This window comes from Nannobrachium achirus (genome assembly GCF_963921795.1).
Source record: "Nannobrachium achirus genome assembly, chromosome: 5".
In the NCBI taxonomy this organism is placed as follows: domain Eukaryota; kingdom Metazoa; phylum Chordata; class Actinopteri; order Myctophiformes; family Myctophidae; genus Nannobrachium; species Nannobrachium achirus.
The window spans coordinates 49,335,702-49,357,316 of NC_137814.1; the positions used below are offsets into that span (position 1 = coordinate 49,335,702).

Here is a 21,615-nt window from a genome sequence, read left to right on the forward strand (position 1 = left end):
GAGCAATGCCTGCGATCTTGACATTTTGTGCTTTTATAGCCATTGTTTTCTGGCTTGAAGCGAGCCCACAATTGTTTCGAAGGAACAATATTTTTCTAGTTGTGGGCTCGCCTATAAGGCGAGCACACTTTAGATATTGTCATTATTTATCTATCAGTCAGTCAGACAGTAGACGGGAACTTCGGTTCCTTTCTACTCCTACATACTTAGTGAGAAAATGAAAATAAAAACATCAATGTGTTCAGTTTACAGTGGCGAAGTGCGCTATTATTTTTTATAGCAATCGGCCAAATGGTGGCGCTGCACGAAGCCTTCGAAAGTGCGAACTTTGAACAGGTATAGCTCATGCTGTGTTTGAGGTACAGGCATGAAACCTGTATACACGTATGCGTCTCCTCATGCCGAACAACTTTTAGCCTCTGACTTTTGACCTCTGACCTTTAGATCTCCCACAATTCGGAATTATATGAAAAACAGTAAAAATCTATCTCCTCCTGGGTTTTTTTCGATACGCGCACAAAACTTTTTTCACATGAACTTTGGACCAATACGGTCAAACTAATCTCGGCGGATTTCTTTTAAAGTGAAATATAATTTTTTAATAATTCAATAAATATTGCAGTTTTATGCAAATTATTCTTCGGCCTCTAAATCATACATGCAAAGTTACACGTTCATGGCATTTGGCAAAGATGTAGAGGGTTAGTCAAGGTATCACTGAAACCAATTTTATTCCAATCGGCCAAAGGGGGGCGCTATACGAAGCGTCTGAAAATTCAAACTTCAAACGGGCATAAGTCATGACTCGTTTCGTTTGAAGACATGCAACTTGTTACACGCGTGCTTTGACTCAAGCGGAAGACATCTGTGTCGTTGTTAAGTAAGCTCCGCCCTTCGATTTTCCGCCACTTTGAGCAGTTTGTAAAACGCGTAAACCCGCTTTTATTCTGGAATTTTCGCGTCACGTGCACAAAACTTTTTTTACGTGAACTTTGGACCGATATCTAAAGATCTGTCAGATCGGATTTCTTTAACATTGAAACATGCTTTTTTAAATAATTCAAACAATATTGCATTTTTATGCAAATTATTCTTCTGCCTCTAAAACATACAAGCAAAGTCACATTTTCATGACAAAATAGTGTAGAGGGTTAGTTCAAATATCACTGAAACCAATCTTACCCCAAATGGCCAAAGGGGGGCGCTATATAATTTTGAGCAGTTTGTAAAACGCTTAAACCCGTTTTTATTCTAGGATTTTTTTTGCAATTTGCATGAAACATTCTACACACAATCTAAGGACCTTTATCTAACATGCCTATGAAGTGCACACAAAAAAATTATAAAATAATAATAATAAATATAGCTGCAAGCAGCGATAAAGTGTCCAAAGCCAAAAACACCTCAAATCATGAACACAGCCTGGGATGTGCGTGAAATCTTGCAAGCACATTCCCAATAGGTCAAGGAACAGATACCAACCTTCTCACATTGGCCTGTTATAGCGCCACCAGCGGGTCAACTTTTGCACAACACATTTTTGGAACAAAATGGACCAATCTTTGACGTCAGTAACGTCAAAGAGAGCACTGCCTGCGATCTTGACATTTTGTACTTTTATAGCCATTGTTTTCTGGCTTGAAGCGAGCCCACAATTGTTTCGAAGGAACAATATTTTTCTAGTTTATCTATCAGTCAGTCAGTCAGACAGTAGACGGGAACTTCGGTTCCTTTCTACTCCTACATACTTAGTGAGAAAATGAAAATAAAAACATCAATGTGTTCAGTTTACAGTGGCGAAGTGCGCTATTATTTTTTATAGCAATCGGCCAAATGGTGGCGCTGTAGGAAGCCTTCGAAAGTGCGAACTTTGAACAGGTATAGCTCATGCTGTGTTATACATACAGCCATGAAACCTGTATACACTTATGCGTCTCCTCATGCCGAACAACTTTTACCCTCTAACTTTTGACCTCTGACCTTTAGGTCTCCCACAATTCGGAATTATATGAAAAACAGTAAAAATCTATCTCCTCCTGGGATTTTCTTGTCAAGTGCACAAAACTTTTTTCACATGAACTTTGGACCAATACGGTCAGATTGATCAACCAGATTTTTTTTAAAGTGAAATATAATTTTTTAATAATTCAATCAATATTGCGGTTTTATGCAAATTATTCTTCGGCCTCTAAATCATACATGCAAAGTTACACGTTCATGGCATTTGGCAAAGATGTGGAGGGTTAGTCAAAGTATCACTGAAACCAATTTTATTCCAATCGGCCAAAGGGGGGCGCTATACGAAGCGTTTGAAAATTCAAACTTCAAACGGGCATAAGTCATGACTCGTTTCGTTTGAAGACATGCAACTTGTTACACGCGTGCTTTGACTCAAGCGAAAGACATCTGTGTCGTTGTTAAGTAAGCTCCGCCCTTCTATTTTCCGCCATTTTGAGCAGTTTGTAAAACGCGTAAACCCGCTTTTATTCTGGAATTTTTGCTCCACGTGCACAAAACTTTTTTTTACGTGAACTTTGGACCGATATCTAAAGATCTGTCAGATCGGATTTCTTTAAAATTGAAACATGCTTTTTTAAATAAATTCAATGAATATTGCAGTTTTATGCAAATTATTCTTCTGCCTCTAAATCATACATGCAAAGTAACATGTTCATGGCATTTGGCAAAGATGTAGAGTGTTAGTCCAAATATCACTAAAACCAATCTTACCCCAATTGGCCAAATGGGGGCGCTATATCATTTTGAGCAGTTTGTGAAACGCTTAAACCCGTTAGGATTTTTTTTGCAATTTTGCTACACACAATCTAAGGACCTTTATCTAATATGCCTATGAAGTGCGCACACACAACAAAAAAATAATAATAAATATAGCTGGAAGCAGCGATAAAGTGGCCAAAGCCAAAAACACCTCAAATCATGAACACAGCCTGCAATGTGCATGAAATCTTGCAAGCACATTCCCAATAGGTCAAGGAACAAATACCACCCTTCTCGCATTGGCCTGTTATAGCGCCACCAGCGGGTCAACTTTTGTACAACACATTTTTGGAACAATATGGACCAATCTTTGACGTCAGTAACGTCAAAGAGAGCACTGCCTGCGATCTTGACATTTTGTACTTTTATAGCCATTGTTTTCTGGCTTGAAGCGAGCCCACAATTGTTTCGAAGGAACAATATTTTCTAGTTATAAAGTTGGTACTAGAGTTCCTTATCTCATATTAAAAAGAGGAAACGATAAAAATGATGCTATTAATTCACATTTAGCCTTAATAAAAGTTAAGCTAGAAGTGTTGTCTTTCTAGTTGTTAATTCATAAATGCACGTTGTGCCTTTTCACTACTGGCTTTACTACTTTTCAATACTGTACCTTACATGAAGAAATGACCCAAACTGGTGCATTTGGTTCCATTTTTACATGGGGTCTAATCAAGTACGTAATTACTACAGATGTCCTGTTTCAACTCTTCAGTATTTCCTGCTCTTTTCCTGAAAATGACATGCAAATGCATTTTTTCCACAGGTTTCTTTACGTTTTGCCTTTCTAATTTTATGGAGAATGGAGCGTATTTTTGTAGAAACTCGCAAATGGCAAGAAACCACTCCATTCCCATTGAAAGCAGAATCCATCTTCATAGGTAGATTTAAACTTTTAACTCATTCCCCGTCTCCCCCGATAGTCCCGAGAAAATCCCAATGTCGTTCCCCGCCAGGCCCGATAGTCCCGAGAATTAGCTTTTATATAATGTAATGTTTAATTACACTCTTCCCCAGCCAGTGAAAAAGTTTGAGCCTTCTGTCTTAAAGGGAACCAAAAATATCACACATCAAAGTAAGTGTGTTTGAAAAAAAGACTGTAATAATGTATACATTGCAATACAAATGTATAAATCTCCCCATAACGCACAGTGAACTGGCAAAGTGACGCATTTGAGCACACAAGGCTGGCAGCCGAAAAAAAAAGAGAAGAAAAAAAGTGTTAGAACAGCTGTGTGTGTGTGTGTGTGTGTGTGTGTGTGTGTGTGTGTGTGTGTGTGTGTGTGTGTGTGTGTGTGTGTGTGTGTGTGTGTGCACATCTCTTAGCTGGCTGGTCCACGGACCACTGTCTGTTGGTCCCCCTGTCCTGATCAGCACACAGTCCCATAAAGAAGTGCTATCAGAGATCTGCCTCTCTCTCTCTCTCTCTCTCTCTCTCTCAAGACACAAAAAAAATATCGCCAATTCGCCATATAAATGCTTCTAAAACATACCTGAGAATGATGATGGTTGATTAGAATCCATGGTTTAATCCATATATCCAGGCTATAATATATCGTTTTGTAATGTTAGTCCAAGCAGGCAATGGGCGCCAGGCGGTCCTTAGCAAAGGGGGGGTCCCTGGTCGCCTTTCTAACGGAACCAATAGGGGGTCCGCGGGCCCAACGCTTCGCTCCGCAGAGCAGTGGGAACACATAATCAACTCTTACACAACCGCCCGATTACATAAAGTTCACACGACATGATCCAGTTGTGTCAGAGACAAGTGAAGTGGTCCCTGGAAGGGGGTCCGTCCTCTCACTACCCTGTACTCCAGCCAACACTTCTCAGGGAACTAGGTGGTCCGTGGACCAACCGCTCCCCCCAAAAAGCAAGTGATCAACTAGTGTCGATAAGCCTCGTTAGCAAAGAAAGACGCAGCAGACTGAGCAGAGTTGTTTAGCAGGGCAGTGCAGAGGATTTTTTTAGGGGCAGGGGGAGACATTTTTCTAACATGTCCTAGAATGTGAAAATAGCAGATCTACAAGCTCTCAATGTGTCACAGAGCGATGTGTTGAGCTTGTAGAGCTTGTAGATCTGCTATTTTCACATTCTAGGACATGTTAGAAAAAAGACTCATGCCCCCTTTGATGTCTATTTGTGTGTGTGCACCTGTACAGATCAAAAACCATCCGAGACCAGGCAGACACATAGAGACAGAGAGAAAGCGCCCCCAAGTGGGGGCTCACATAAATACTCACATAAATACTGCAATATAGTATGTGGTGAAATTGCTGAGTGTATGGTCAGACATAGCCAATAAAAATATGTTTCTCTGCATACAGAAAATTAGAAACCCTATTACATAATTACATTAGTACACTTATCTGATAATGCCTGAAGCCATAAAGACAAATATCAAGTGAATTATCCACTTGAAAAGCGATCGATCACAAAAAGGTCAATATCTCCAGTTTTTTCAATTATAGCTGGATTTTGGTCAAAAATGGCTATTTTGAGATGGCTGCAACTATAGAAAAAAAAGCTTTTTATTTATTTATTTAATTTTTTGGTGAGACTAGAGGTTGTCCTGTTTCATTTCAGGTACTGTATGACATTGTCGAAAAAATACAGAATTTAGGAAAAATGTCAATATAAAAAAAAATATATAATTTTTTTTATTAAACAAAATGGCAGGAGAGCCATACAGTCAATGTTAAAATGGCGGCCAATGTGTTAAGTCAGAGAAGGTCATAAAAATAGCAAAAATAGCTGATATACAAGCTCAATGTTCTGCCAATCCCCTGAAAATCTGCTGTCTTACAGGACGAGTGAAGTTTTGAAATGGAAAATCAGTACATGGCATAATACCTTAAGTTACTATACCTTCTAATCAAGTACTTAATTACTACTGGCAGAATAATAATGACAAATGTTGCTCCAGTAATCTTGGTTAGTTTAGTTTGTTTTTATTCATTCATTCTTAAACTCCACCAGTCCCTCTCTAATGTAATCCGCCAGTTTTAAGTAGTAAAGGTCGACGCAACCTTTGCACTTTCCTTCATCACGTCACCAAGCTGACCAGTCACGTCCAGGGAAACGAACAGAAGGTTGCTGCCCATGGGGGTCCATGCCAGTCCCATGACCACGCCTGGTGGAGTTGACGTTAGAGTTCTCAACGGGCCTGAAAATTAAGGCCCGGCCCTAACTGGGCCCGAGTGGGCCGACCCGAAGCCCGGCCCGACCCTAACAATTATCATCATTTTCGGCCCGAAAACCCGAAAGCCCGAGAGAGAGAGAGAGAGAGAGAGAGAGAGAGAGAGAAAAAACGTCGCCAGTAGGCAGCTGGCAGCGCCAGTGCCTCAAATTACAACAGTGAGAGAACGGACATATAATAGTTGGCGAAATGGCAACTTCACATGTTAAATTGTTCATGAAACATGCAAGGTTCTGCACAAAATGTGCTAACGTTAAATCCCTGTTGTTGTCAACAGTCAATCTCAATTATACAGCTCTCATCCTCCCTCTCCCTGCCGTTGTCGCTGCCTGCGTGATTTATGTTTCGTCCTTTCAACGGTCACGCATCAAACGCAGGCTCGGCAGATCTATAAACCCAAAACGTGTTCATCTGGCTTGCATTCTGGGCTTGCAGATCTGTTGTTTAGTGCGCGACACCACCTGATCACCATGCTTAAACATATACAACTTAGGCACGTAATAAGCGGCGCGCTGCGGCTGTAAACCCTTTAATATAAATGCACACAGCAGCAGCAAAGGACACTTGATTAACCAGAAAGCATAATGGAATTAATAATATCTTACCAGCCGAGATGATCGTCTCTAAGGTAAGAGGATGTCAACGTATGGTGCTTTTAGGTTGGTCATGTTGATGTTGTTGTTAATACAATCCTCTTAAGTCCTTGTCAATAATATCCAGGTTGGTTCTGCTTTGAATGTACTTTTCTTGGATTTATAACTTATTACAAACTTGTAAAACTGCCTGCTGCTTTTTAATTTAACATGCAGCTCCAAACTTTCATCGTAGCCGCTCGATCACACAGAGCTAACGCTGACTCGCTGCCTGTGACAGACTTCCGTATATCCAAAGGTTTCGATTGTGACGTCATCACAACAACCAGACTGCTCTATGAGACTGATAGACTATACTTCCGTATGCGTCACCGATTATCCTTGGTCCATTGGTTAGGAACTTAGGCAGGTTTCAGTGCTGCGCTGAAGACAGGCAGACAGCGATATGCGCCTGTTCTCTGTTGCTTGAGTGACGGAGCCCGGAGCCCGGCCCGGCCCGACTAATTATTATAATTTTTGGGCCCGGCTCGGCCCGATAACGTCGGGTCGGGTCGGGTAGGGTCGGGTTCGGGCCGAATTTGAGAACTCTAGTTGACGTATATGCGGTCGCCCATATACGGGTACACTGGTACACTGGTACGGGTACACACGCCAACATAGTTCTGCAGGTTATCGGGTGTGACGGTTACCTTGCTATCGCCTCCGCTGACGATACCGAACGCCACTTTGCGGAACACCGTCTCGATCTGTTTCTGTAGATTCCTGACTCCAGACTCTTTCCAGTTCTGTCTGATGAGCAGACTGAGGGCGTCCGAGGAGATGGAGGCCATCTCCTCAGTGAGGCCGCACAGTGTACGCAGCTGAGGGACCAGGTAACGCTCTGCGATGGCAAGTTTCTCCTGTGCCACGTATCCCGACACATTAATCATCTCCATCCTGTCCCTGAGAGGCTCTGGAATATTTTTAACCAAATTGGCTGTACAGATGAACAAAACCTTTGATAGGTCGACGGGTACGTCTAGGTAATGATCCAGGAAATTGGCATTCTGCTCGGGGTCCAAAAGCTCTAACAGTGCTGAGGATGGGTCGCCATGGTAACCACGACCGATTTTGTCCACCTCATCTATGAGCACGAGAGGATTCTCTGTCTTGGTTTTCTTCAAGCACTGGATCATTTTCCCAGGCATTGCTCCTACATAGGTTCTACTATGGCCTTTGATATCAGTCATGCCTCCCACCCTGAACCTGAAGTACTCTCTGTTGAGGGCTCTGGCGATGGAGCGGGCTATCGAGGTCTTCCCTACTCCCGGAGGGCCGTGGAAACACAAGATCCTCCCCTGGGTGGAACCACTCAGCTGACAGACTGCTATGAATTCCAAGATGCGTTGCTTGACGTCTTCCATCCCATAAAGATCTTCTTCCAGAACAGCTTTGACTCGTTGCAGTGCTAAGTTTTCCTCACTGTTTGTGCCCCAGGGCATATTGGTCAGCCAGTCCAGATAGTTACGGGTTATACTGAACTCCGAAGAGTGGTTGTCTAACAGTCCCAGTTCGTTCAATTCCTCATTGATAACATCCATGATGTGTTGGGGGACAGTTCTGTCTTTTAGCCTCTGTCTAAACCTATCCTCAATGGCGTCCTTGTTCTCCTTCTCCAAAACCAGCTTAATGATCTCGAGTACCTTTTGTAACAGGTCCTGTGTGTGCGTCTGTTTGACCTCCTCCGGCACCGGCATGGCTGCGAGAGCACTCACTTGTGCTCCTCTGCCACCTTCCCCAGACTCCACGGCTCCAGAACCCGCACTCTCCCCTCCATCCTCACCCGAGAACCCGGCTCCACTGGTGTGGTTGCTGTGTGCCCTTGCCCTGTCTATGTTGAACTGGAAGTGACTAACCGGGGTGAGGAGCCCTGTTTCCCCGCCGGAAACACCTGTTGCCACCCGGGAGCAGCGGCGAGGTCTCCCCGTGAGCCTCCAGCCTGCTTTTTGTATATTCAGGTTATACATCTGTCGGGAAGCAATCATCCTCATGCAGGTGGCTAATGCCATGTTGCTCTAGTCTAGAGGATCTCACAGTTCAGGAAACCTTTACCTACACTTTAAATCAGTGAACTCAGTTGTATACACTAAACTTCACCTACAGTATTCTTCCTTCTGTTGAAAAGTAACATGAAGTAATAAGCAGTCAAGGCTTATACAGTAACATAGAATGCACTCTGACGTAACAGTGACAGTACCCATGTAACTCCATACTTGGGCATAGCTGACATCATCTATCTATAAATGCGAGAAGTCTCTGCGTGTCTGTCTGTCTGTCTGCGTGTATGTAATCCGCGTATCTCGAGAACCGTTCGTCCCACCGGCTTCAGATTCGGCACGCACGTTCTCCGCCGCGGCGCGGAGTGCAGTGCCCGGCCTCGACCCGACCCGACGCGCGTTTTTTCCGAAACGGCGCAAAACGTTCGGAATCTCCTTATGCGGAGCTGATTGTTGACATCAGGCTGTTCCGGAGGAAATCATGTCATTGTGACATCACTTCATAAAAGGCTCTGACATCACGTACACCACATGACCCCACACTCCTATGACAACACGGGCATATTTACATTGTTCCCGAGTTGGCCAGGGCGCCGACTAGACGCTCGGCCGCCCATCTCCATATATGGGCATAAATGGACGTATCGGCGCAAGCGCTGACTCATTGTGACATACAATGGACGCAATCTCCGTATATGGGCATAAAGGGGACACAGATACAGTGATCTCCATATATGGGCATATGGGCATTCTGACATCACTTCTGCTGACTCAAAGACAAACAGGCAAACAGATGGTCAAAACGGGTCCTACAGAGATCTCCATATATGGGCATATTTACATTGTTCCCGAGTTGGCTAGGGCGCCGACTAGACGCTCGGCCGCGCATCTCCAAATCTCTGCGTGTATGTATCTCTGCGTGTATGTAACCCGCGTATCTCGAGAACCGTTCGTCCCACCGGCTTCAGATTCGGCACGCACGTTCTCCGCCGTGGCGCGGAGTGCAGTGCCGGGCCTCAACCCGACCCGACGCACTTTTTTTCCGAAACGGCGCAAAACGTTCGGAATCTCCTTATGCGGAGCTGATTGTTGACATCAGGCTGTTCCGGAGGAAATCATGTCATTGTGACATCACTTCATAAAAGGCTCTGACATCACGTACACCACATGACCCCACACTCCTATGACAACACGGGCATATTTACATTGTTCCCGAGTTGGCCAGGGCGCCGACTAGACGCTCGGCCGCCCATCTCCATATATGGGCATAAATGGACGTATCGGCGCAAGCGCTGACTCATTGTGACATACAATGGACGCAATCTCCGTATATGGGCATAAAGGGGACACAGATACAGTGATCTCCATATATGGGCATATGGGCATTCTGACATCACTTCTGCTGACTCAAAGACAAACAGGCAAACAGATGGTCAAAACGGGTCCTACAGAGATCTCCATATATGGGCATATTTACATTGTTCCCGAGTTGGCTAGGGCGCCGACTAGACGCTCGGCCGCGCATCTCCATATATGGGCATAACGGGTCCTACAGAGATCTCCATATATGGGCATATTTACATTGTTCCCGAGTTGGCTAGGGCGCCGACTAGATGCTCGGCCGCACATCTCCATATATGGGCATAAATGGATGTATCGGCGCAAGCGCTGACTCATTGTGACATAAAATGGACGCAATCTCCGTATATGGGCATAAAGGGGACACAGATACAGAGATCTCCATATATGGGCATATGGGCATTCTGACATCACTTCTGCAGACTCATTCTGACATCACTCCTGTACTTTGCACGTGTTGAATCTCTATATATGGAGATAACCGACGCATCTCACAAGCCATGGGCATAAATGGACACACGCAAACAGATGGTCAAAACAGATCCTATGACAACGGGTATAATGGGGTTTGCATTAAAGGGCGGGGCATTCATCCCCTATTTACATTGTTCCCGAGTTGGCCAGGGCGCCGACTAGACGCTTGGCCGCCCGAAGGGCGGCCGAGCTTCTAGTCTATCTATAAATGCGAGAAGTCTCTGCGTGTCTGTCTGTCTGCGTGTATGTAATCCGCGTATCTCGAGAACCGTTCGTCCCACCGGCTTCAGATTCGGCATGCGCGTTCCCCGCCGCGGCGCGGAGTGCAGTGCCGGGTCTCGACCCGACCCGACGCGCGGTTTTCCCGAACCGGCGCGAAACGTTCGGAATCTCCTTATGCGGGGTTGATTGTTGACATCAGGCTGTTCCGGAGGAAATCGGCGAAAGCTCTGACTCATTGTGACATCACTTCATAAAAGGCTCTGACATCACGTACGCCACATGAGTCAACAAAAAATCTCTGTGAGTGTGTATGTATATGTAATCCGCGTATCTCGAGAACCGTTCGTCCCACGGGCACGCGCGTTCTCCATATATGGGCGTTCGTCCCACGGGCACGCGCGTTCTCCATATATGGGCATATATGGGCATAAAATGAATGCCCCCATATATGGGCATAAAATGGATTGCAGACAGACAGATACAGATATCTCCATATATGGACATAAATGGACAGAGGCAAACAGATGGTCAAAGATCTCCATATATGGGTGTTCGTCCCACGGGCTCGCGCGTTCTCCATATATGGGCATAAAATGAATGCCCCCATATATGGGCATAAAATGGATTGCAGACAGACAGATACAGATATCTCCATATATGGACATAAATGGACAGAGGCAAACAGATGGTCAAAGATCTCCATATATGGGCATAAAATGGACGCAGACAGACAGATACAGATATCTCCATATATGGGCATAAATGGACACAGGCAAACAGATGTTCAAAACGGGTCCTATGACAACAGGTATAATGAGGTTTGCATTAAAGGGGGAACCGGCACTGTGTCTGCAACACAGTTGGAGGCACAGACAGATACTCCATATATGGGCATAAAATGGACGCAGATAGACAGATATCTCCATATATGGGCATAAAATGGACCCGGAACTATAACTGCAGTGATCTCCATATATGGACATAAAATGGACGCCGACAGACAGACAGACAGATACAGATATCTCCATATATGGGCATAAATGGACACAGGCAGACAGATGGTCAAAACGGGTCCTATGAAAACAGGTATAATGGGGTTTGCATTAAAGGGCGGGGCATTCATTCCCTATATCAGTCAGCACTGCTGACTGGCTGCTGAGCGCTACCCTCAGCGCTGCACGGCTGCAGTGCAGACTGGACAGAGTCGAGCATGATGTTGACGTCACAGGCAAGAGAAAGCGAGCGCTTGATTTGTTCAAAAATAAAACTACCATATTCCCCATCCACCTTCACCACTACTGCACTGACAAAACGGACGGAGCCAAGAAGAGAAAAAAAAGCGCTCCTCTTCTCACTGCTGCTCAACGCACTCAACTCGCACTGGCGCGACCTGGTTAAATTTTAACTCGCACTTTATGAAATTAGATCGCATATGCGAGCTAATAGGTCGCACCCTGGAGCCCTGACGTACATACAGACTAAGCCACATGTAGGAGAAGTTAGCACCGCTCAAACATACTAAATCAACGTGCTCCCTATGGATTAAGTAAAAGTAAGACATTATATCGTGTGCAGCTCTCATTTCTCCAAGACAATATTATATCTCAGACAGATACAAAGGATATTTCCCAATGAGGGAAATATTTTTAAAATAAAATAACCAATATTTGTTGTGTCTCCCTGCAAGAGAGAGCCAGCCATCCATACCATAATGTGCAGTAATAAATCTGATAGCTGAGTGCTAAACTGAGTCCTTAATTCGTTTTGAGGCTGCAGCATTCCAATAGAGTCCATAGATAGGATATTGTATATACATAGTATAGACCATACCACCATAGTTAATATTGTTAATGAAATAAAATACTCTTAAATGGGAGAAGACACTCTGATTGGTCTATACAGTATGTCCAAAATACACCCGACTATCCCAAATAATGCACAGTTTAACAGGCACAAACACCCAGCGCATGAAATTAAAAAGGTTGAGATTATCCATGTATCCTAAGTATGCTTTTTGCAAAATGTAAATCATTTTCGTGCTCAGAAAAACAACAATTTTCCAATCGCTTGATTTTTCATTATACCTACAAAATAAGAAATACCGGTCTACCTACCAGTAATCAACAGTCTAATATATACTGTACAAGACTGGGTGGCAAGTTATTTGCATTTGTGAGATATAGGAGGAGCTATATATAGGGTTATGGCCAGAGTTATCAATAAAGGCATAAAAGCCCCAAAACAAATCTTTAAAAATCACACTCAGTGTGAAGTGAGCGGTGCAGGCTGCTCAACAGCACCGCCGTGCTCGTACGGACAGACATATGGACATAAAGACATATGTTGGAGCAGCATGTCAAAAATCGAAACCTCTATAACCAAACTGTGTGTGCCTCTCATTGTTCAGAATGGTACGAACTAACTCAGACAAGTCCTTTACATTCAAGACCACTGCAAATTGTCATTGTTACGTCATTGTCTAATGTGTCATACCATTTTTTTTACATCATCCTCAGGGGTCGATTTGTAAAAAAAACAGAGGAGACATTAACCACTTAAAGCCCTAAATACTCCATCGTACAACAAATAGTGAATATATGATGTGCTTTCCCAAAAGGAAAAGCACATCATTCATTTAGACTGACCAGAAGCAGGGCAAATAAGATATTTCCCTATGTTCAATAAATAAAAATCACAACCAGTGTGAAGTGAGGGTACTGTTTATGAGTTAATTAAGCGTCCCGCGAAGCTTGGCCGATGTGACCCTGGGCGCCTGGACAGACGCGGGACAAACGGACAAAGACACATAGGAGCGGTTAGCTCCTTACAGGAGCACTGCTCAGAAATAATGACCAGAGGCTCAGCAAATCAAGCCCATGTCCTTTCACTGTATATGTTTATGCCTGACATCTCTATAATGGGCATAATAGGGCATGGAAAGCAGTACTTGACAACCAAGTTCAATAGCACATAATGCACTGCAGGAACTAAAAATAATAATCAAGACTCCCCAGCCCTGATGCCACCCAACACCATTTAATTATATTATAAATTGTTAGTTAAAGGACCACAGTGAAAATTAGCAAGCTTTTTTGTCTTTTATACATTTGACATGTACAAACAATATGCATTCTTAATAAAAAATGTCAATCAATCAAAAAATACGTACTTGACACAGATGACAATGGCAATGGCTGGTCTCTGAGGCTGGGTGGGAGATGGGAGTTAAGTGTCTTGGAGGAAGAGAAGCAGAGTTGAGAACTAAGTGGCGTAAATAAATCATCTTCATTCAATCTTCGCCTGGTGTTGGTCTCAGCTTGGGGTCCTCGTGCAGAACGTCTCGTGGGCTGGCTGAACAGGAGACCGTCTCTTCCCGCCGGGGGTTCAGGACTTGAGAGAGGCCGGGGTGCCGCCCCTGCTCCCGTGCTTGGAGCGGGAGGCGGAGCGCTGGCGGCGGCCGTTGCTACTGCGGCTGCGGGAGCGAGAGCGGTAGCGGCGCCCGCGGGACCGGGACCTGGAGCGGGACGCCGGGGACCTGGAGCGAGATCTGCTCCGAGGGGGGCCGAGGACCCCTCCTCCGCCGCCTCTCTTGCTGAAGCGGAAGCAGTCGTAGGCGTAGTGGCCCCTGTCCCCGCACTGGTAGCACCTGTCGTTCGGATCGTAGCGGCGCTTACCGGGGCGACCGGCGCGGCCCCTCCTGGACATACCCGTGGACATCTCCACGCGAATGCGGTTCCCGCACAGGAACTTCCCGTCCATGGCCTTCACGGCGTCCTCCGCATCTCTGTGGCGCTCGTACTCGACAAAGGCGAACCCGGGCGGGTTCCTGGCTACCCAGACGGTTCGCAGCGGTCCGTAGTGGTTGAACGCTCGCTCCAGCTCGTCCTTGGCGGCACCGGTTCCCAGGTCGCCTATGTAGACTTTACAGTCGGTGGCCCTTGACAAGTAGTATGACATCTGTCCTGGCCCTCCTTTCTGCGAACTGGGTTGATTTACGGGTCAACTCTGAACAGAAAGGACACCCTGATTACATACAACCAATAGCTTCAACTATTAATGACCCTAACTACAGTTTAAATATACACGTTACTAGTAAAGTTGTTACTTGAATGAGTATTAATTAATCGTACGCATCACCTATAAATACGTATCTGTGATGTATGACCCCATATTTAGGCAAGGCTTCAGCCCAATCCGAAAAATGGAAGTTAAATATGTCAAATAAAACACATGAATAAATTGCCGACAGACTCCATCATCTCCAGATCATCTACAATTGTGGGTAGTAAAGTGAAGCCAGGCCAGTCTGTGATTTCTATGACGTATGACGACCCCATATTTGGGCAAGAACTCACCGACCTCTAAACCATTGTTTCTCCAAGTGGGTTCCCGCCGCCCGGGGAGCCCCATGAAGAGTCCTTGAGGAGGTCTACTCTGTAACTCTGAGGGCGGCTTGCACCAAGAGGGATTAAATAAATCTTAGTTTAGGGTTAATCAAGGGTTTGTTGATCTAGGTTTTATTTTAAATCGAGGTGCGTTGCACCACTTAAATTTAAAAGATAAACCTTGATTTAAACCAGTTTAAGGCTTAAACCGTGTTGGTGCAAGCCGCCCTCAGAGTGTACAAATGGAACCAAATGGACCCATAGGGTTTTATAATGTACGTAGGTTGTGGCCCCAGAGTTAGAAAAGTACATCAAATGGGGGTCCTTGGCCTTATGCATATAAAACAGAAAATTTGAAAAGGTTTGAGAATCACTGATCTAAACTATCCAAACATGTCCTTTGGTTCATTGCCAGGCTTATTTGGAGTCCTTCCACTCATTCTGCCAGCAGATTGGCGGTGCAACAACGGAGGTCATGTGTCCTATCCTTGAGGTAAGACAAGCAATATCCTCTGTGGACTTAGAAACAAAGCCTCCAATAGTTTTCAATCATTTTACAGTTTCTTTGCGTGTGTGTTTGTGTTTTGTGAATCTTTGCGCGTGCCTCAGTTCGAGGCGGACAGGAGGGCGTTCATCATCACGGTGAACTCGTTCGGGACGGACCTCAGCGGGGCGGAGAGGAGCGCTCTGTACCCCACCTGCGGCAGACTCCACCCCGACGGGCTGCGGCTGCTGGCCAGGGCAGAGGACCACGAGCAGGTCAAAGCTGTGGCTGACGTCTACCCGGTGGGTCTGGGTGACAGGGGTGTCGCACCAAATTCTGGGCCCTGGGGTACAAGGATTCACTGCGGGCCCCCCATGAATGTTCTTCATAGGGGGAGGGGGTTTAACCCATTTAGACTGGGAACGCATCATTACGCATTATTTTGTGCTTTAACTATTGAAAAATAGCAGATCTACAAGCTCACATCAAGCTTGTAGATCTGCTATTTTTGAAGAATTGTGAAAATTTGTGAAAGTATTTAGTTCCAGGGACCCCCCCAGAAGCAAAATTTGAGTTACAAATGTTCGCTATTTAGACCTGCTGCTACCTATACGTTGTTTTACCTCTAAGGCCGGGAGCGACGTCTGTGTCACATTAGTATTTGCTATACATATAGCAACAACATTTATTTTACATTTTTTGAATGCAAATTTTAAGGTTTTCAGAAACCTTAGGTCAGGTTTTAGGAGGCGTTTTTAGAATCGGCCTTAGGTTTAAATGGGTTAAAAAAATACATATATTCAAAGATTTGCACATATTTTCACAACTTTAAAAAAATAGTAGATCTACAGGCTCGCAGCGAGGCACTCGGTGCCGCGCTGTGACCTTGTATATCTGCTATTTTTCAAAAGCTAAAGTACACAATAATTAAGGCCCCTCCACCTTGGGCCCTTGTAACTCAGAACCACTTTTCCCTCCCTTGTGACGCCCCTGCTGGATAACACTGACAGTGGGCTCCTCTGTGCAAACACTGTAGTCCCCGGGCTCGGCAGCAGGGGCGTCAATTGGGTATGGCAGGGATATGCAGCTGCCATACCCTGGGTCCAGGGGGGAGAATACAACTTACTTTAAAACATAAATCCATGAATGTCTCTTTGTCTATCTGTGCTGGTTATGTTGTTAAATTACAGTAAAATAACTACAAATGCAAAATTTAACAAGGTATTATAATTATATTCTCCACACTTTTATTCTGCCCATCTTGACAGAATAGTATATTCCCAGGTTCCGCAGGTCAGCTGCACAGGTGCAATTCATTATTGTTAATTGTGGCACGTTTACGCCAAGTTTAGCCACACTTGAACAACTGTTCCAGGCTGCCATATCCTGCCCAAGAAACCATATACATTTTGGGGGGAAAAATAGAATATACTTAAAATAAATGTATCATGCCTGTTGCATGGCAACATGACTGGTGTCTTGACACCAGTCATGTTGCCATACCTTACCTTTTTCAGAACTGACGCCACAGCTCGGCAGCAGAGTGGAACCGGAAACAGATGTGAAGGTCTGCTGCCGAGCAAATCCAATGAAAAAGTGCAAAAGCAGCCACTTCATTTCATGATAATCAAGTCAAACAGGTTTAAATGTTACTATGTGAGTCGACGCAAGTGAAAAACCTAAATGAATATACAGAATCACAATAGACTGAATAATTGGGATCTTATTGAATCAAAAAATCGTGATCTTGTGAAATGGTGAATTCCTTGATGATTCCAGCCCTTAAAGGGATAGTTCAGATCCAAAATTACCCATATACTGTATATTCCTAAGCCAATAATTTGAGTAGACCCTTTGTGTCTCCATAGGGAACCACAGCTGGTCATCAAATTATTGGCCTAGGAATGCTACAAAAACAAAAACAAAAAAATATCCAGGAATTCAAGTCTCCATGGAGTGAGTAATCAATAGAAAGAAAGTTATTATTTGGGTGAACTATCCCTTTAACGAACAGTTCATGAGAGGTAGCTACTGTACTGTAACTATGAGAGTGGCCCCTCTCAGAGTTATGGGGGTCCTTGAACCACTGCTCTACAATTGAGTTTATAACATTCAGATAACTTATGATGCAGTGAGACTCAGCTTTGGAACGGGTTGATAACGGAAGCATTCCCTGCAGGACTATAAAATGATCTTCGAGGAACGAGAGCCTGGATCTAAAGCCAGGACTCTGGAGGACAGATTCTTTGAGCGAGAGGTAAAGCCCAGCTCAATCAGTTCTAGCCTGCATGTCTGTCCTTATGTCTGTCTGCAGTGTCTGTATGCACTGTATCTGTGTCTTTACCTGTCCCTGACTCCCTCTAACTGTGGTCTAGACCAGTGGTTCTCAACCTGGGGGTCCCCAAATTATTTTGGGGGGGTCCCCAGATGATTAACTTAATGTGCAACATTGTTTTCTCACCCAACAGTAAACAAACCAACATAAAGTTTAAGTGTATAGAGGGCATATGCGCATTTCTAAAGTGACAATTTAAGGACTTTTTAATATCTCTTTTAATACCAAATTAAACATTGGCCAAATAGTAAAATATTAGAAGCATAAATTGTGAAACTAGCCGATCTACATGCTCACAGAGCATAGAACCGTGTTATACAAAAGGTAATGCCTCAACTCTTAGTGCTCGTCAGGGTGGGGGGTCCCCAGTTAAAATATGATTATTTTGGGGGTCGCGGCCTGAAAATGTTGAGAACCACTGGTCTAGACCAAACCTCTTTGGTGCAGAGGTCTTTGGTGCAGAGGTGCAAGCTCTCAACGCCTCGTGCTGCGAGGCGTTGAGAGCTTGTAGATCTGCTATTTTCGGCTAAAGTTCTCAGAATAGGGATGTGAGGGTTCAAAGTTTTTAATTGAAAATAATGATCCTATCACACAAGGATCTTTGTGGCCCCCCGTAGTAACTCTGAGGACCCCTTAGGGGTCCTGGACCCCCTGTTGAAGACCCCTGGTCTAGACTTTTAACTCATACCTCGCGATCCCCGTAGAGACCGTAGATTTCCCGCTGTACCGCGCTGCCATGCCCGTAGAGCCCGTAAAGTTTAATTAGCTTTAATCATTATGAAAGGATTAAAAGTATTAGCGCAGATTTTCGCTGATTCTGGCTCTTTAGGCCCGCCCCCCTAACTGTATCCGGTCATTTCCGGTCTGGACCGGATCCAGCTTTCCGTATCCAGTCTGAGCCTGGGCCATAGTCCCGCCTCCATTGGTTTACTGTGTAACAGAAGTGGAAGCTACTTGGCGATGGAACGCTCGTTTTTCAATCGGATTTTTGCGTTTGGAAACTTTGATCCAGTCTCTACACGCCTGGATTATGATCCCCACACATATCGTGCGTTTTGTGCGCGAACGTGTCCACGTGTTACCATAGCGCACAGTTGGCTTTTTTCAATGCTTTTTCATGTAAACACTGGCTGATAAGCAGAGATACAGCGTGGCAACGGATATGTCTTTTTCAATGGGGTTTTTTGTATTCGAAAGCTTGTCACCGAGTCTACACGTCTACTAGATGAGTCGCGCACAGATTGTGCACGATGCGTGCGCGTGCCCACGCTAAAAGGTAAGGACAATTTGGCAGCTGCTTACTACAGCTATATTTAAAATGGCAGAGAAAAAGTTAACCACATTAACCCTGGCATACCAATTTGCTTTACGTCTTTTTAAATAGCAAAAATCTACCAGCTCGCAATTCTGTTTGCTTTGATTTGTTTTTTGATGTTATTTGAATGTATTTGTTTTTTTAATTTACAGGATGTTAATTTTTTTACTTACTGTTCATTTTGTAAATCTCGTTTTTGTAAAGCATTTTACAGTATATTTCAGATAGTGCTTTATAAATTAATTCATTATATTATATATATTCTTTCTTGCAGGTGAAGTTGAACACGCTTGCGTTCCTGCAGCAGTTCCACTTTGGGGTTTTCTACTCCTACGTCAAGCTGAAGGAGCAGGAGAATCGTAACATCGTGTGGATCGCCGAGTGTGTCACACAGAGACAGAAGTCCAAGATAGACAACTACATACCCATCTTCTAGTTCACTGACCCACTACCAGTCCCAGGGATAAGACATGATATCAAATGGGGGTCCATCATGGCCTAATGCATATCAAGCTGGGGGTCCTTGAAATGAAAAGAGTTGAGAATCATTGTTCGAGTTGACACTGAGAAATATAGAATGAATGCAGACAAAAACTGAAATCATAATAGTATTGTAATGTAATTCACTGGTTCTCAAGCTTTTCCAGGCCGCGACCCCCAAAATAATCATATTTTAACTCTGACGACTGATGTAATTAATGCAGTTCATCGGCCTAAATGTCAATTAAAGTATGTAGCATTTATAGTTGCATTAGATCCACTGACTGATGGCTTCATTGATTGCTCTGGTTATTATTAATGAAAGAACTTTAGGTGGCACAAGAAATCAAAAACCCAATTTTTACATATTCACAGATCACTCATACAGGAGATACAAAACGTTGTCACAATGAAGGCGGGGCATTGGATATTGTTTGATATAGTGTTTTCATTCACATTGTTGACATACAGCGTGTCTAACAAATGAAATCAGAGACACAAGTGCATTAATTAACATGAATTAACAGAAGTACAGTATAAAGAAGTGGTATAGCACATCAAAGTGATCAGCTATAGCAGCTAAGGCACGTGAACCAAAACGCCCGTCTTCACTTGTGTTAAAGGTCCTCCCGCGACCGTCTTTCATAGCCGTGCTGAAATGAAAACAAAAAGAAGCGCGCTTTTCTTGAAAATTGATTTTGTCATGTCGCCGTCACACAGAGGAATATGCTGCAGAATAGCACTGCAGAGGAATTAACCCTGCAAGGCCCAGCGTTGCTTTTTGGCAACATTTTTTAAATCATTTAAAAAAAAATGTTAAAATTAGTTTTCCTGTTCTTTTTTCACATTAACATCACCATTAAATCCTATTGTTTAGTATTACAATGCCATTGCCCACGATATTTGCATATAAATACCCCCCACAGAGGCTGACATTCACACCTCCCAGAGAAGTTGAAATTCCAGCGTCTGGACGAACAACATCTCACTTTTTAACTGAAGCTATTCCTCTCAAAAACAGAAGTAAAATGCCTGTAATATTTTGTTTTTCGTGATCATTAGAATGTCTAGAACATATACATGTGTTATTATTGTGAAAAATATCCCCAAAATGCAAATTAGAGCATGATTTATGATTTATGGCTATAAAACCTTACAAAAACATTATACATTTTTTAACATTACATTTTCCTGTGATTAGGACTCCTACAACACCATCTGATTTCTTTTAATTATTTTTGGCCAGTAGAAATTAATTCGGGTCTTGCAGGGTTAACCACATAATTCATCTGCAGTGAAGTCACACCTACTGTACAGCATATGGTTGACCGGAGTTCATCAGGGCTCTATACTAGTTTTCCGTTTTCTGTTATTATCGGGAAAGCCTTCGCTGAAAATAGCCGATTGAAAAGCTTGTCAATCTGCTGTTTTCTTCAAAGGCTTGTCCCACAATACCGATGCTGGGGTTTAAGTTGTTGATGACATGTAACGGTATTTTTGAGAGTATTTCATTTGCGTGTTGTGATTTTATTTTATTTTTTACATCTACACCAAATCTCTCGTGTTGCAAACTGATATTCTGGGCAAATGCTTGACCCCAGAATGCTGGGGTTCAATTGGTTAAATATGGCAATTGGATAGGCTAATTACCTGTACTGTAATTAGGGACCACATTCTGGCAAATAACTTGACCTCTGACTTTGAGCATCAGAGTTTTTTTTCTATTCCACCTCTGGTTTTAGGAGCATATTGTCAGTTTAGTAAAAGGAGCACCTAAGTGGCGTAGCATTAGCAAGTGGACCACAAGCTCTCGGTCATGACTGTAACTCACAGCAGTGTGCAGGGACCTCCAGTGGGACGTAGTTCCTCTGGCAGAGCTGGACGAAAGCCACAGCCAGTCGACACGGGCTTCTGGACACGCCTGGAACAGAGGAGTCACAGTGGCTGCTCTCACACAC

General features: G+C 43.9%; 3 protein-coding genes across 3 annotated transcripts in view; 1 reads left to right on the plus strand and 2 right to left on the minus strand.

Annotated features, from left to right (window-relative positions):
• LOC308285714 (V-type proton ATPase subunit d 1-like) overlaps positions 1–19,613 on the plus strand; it is a gene marked incomplete at both ends in the record, with an annotated part of 44,665 nt that extends 25,052 nt beyond the window's left edge. Inside the window, 4 exons of the mRNA XM_080726560.1 lie at positions 15,459–15,536; positions 15,653–15,829; positions 17,707–17,784; positions 19,452–19,613. Coding sequence (XP_080582686.1) covers positions 15,459–15,536; positions 15,653–15,829; positions 17,707–17,784; positions 19,452–19,613 — 495 coding nt within the window. The remainder of the gene's footprint in view (positions 1–15,458; positions 15,537–15,652; positions 15,830–17,706; positions 17,785–19,451) is intronic.
• Positions 7,155–8,615, minus strand: LOC308286094 (lon protease homolog, mitochondrial-like; the record flags this gene model as incomplete). Its single annotated transcript, XM_080727052.1, has 1 exon — positions 7,155–8,615. The coding sequence occupies one exon, from the start codon at positions 8,613–8,615 to the stop codon at positions 7,155–7,157; it is 1,461 nt and encodes a 486-aa protein (XP_080583178.1).
• On the minus strand, positions 14,043–14,615 carry LOC308286095 (serine/arginine-rich splicing factor 7-like; the record flags this gene model as incomplete). Its single annotated transcript, XM_080727053.1, has 1 exon — positions 14,043–14,615. One exon carries the CDS (start codon positions 14,613–14,615, stop codon positions 14,043–14,045), a length of 573 nt encoding a protein of 190 aa, XP_080583179.1.
• Positions 19,614–21,615: the final 2,002 nt, after the last annotated feature.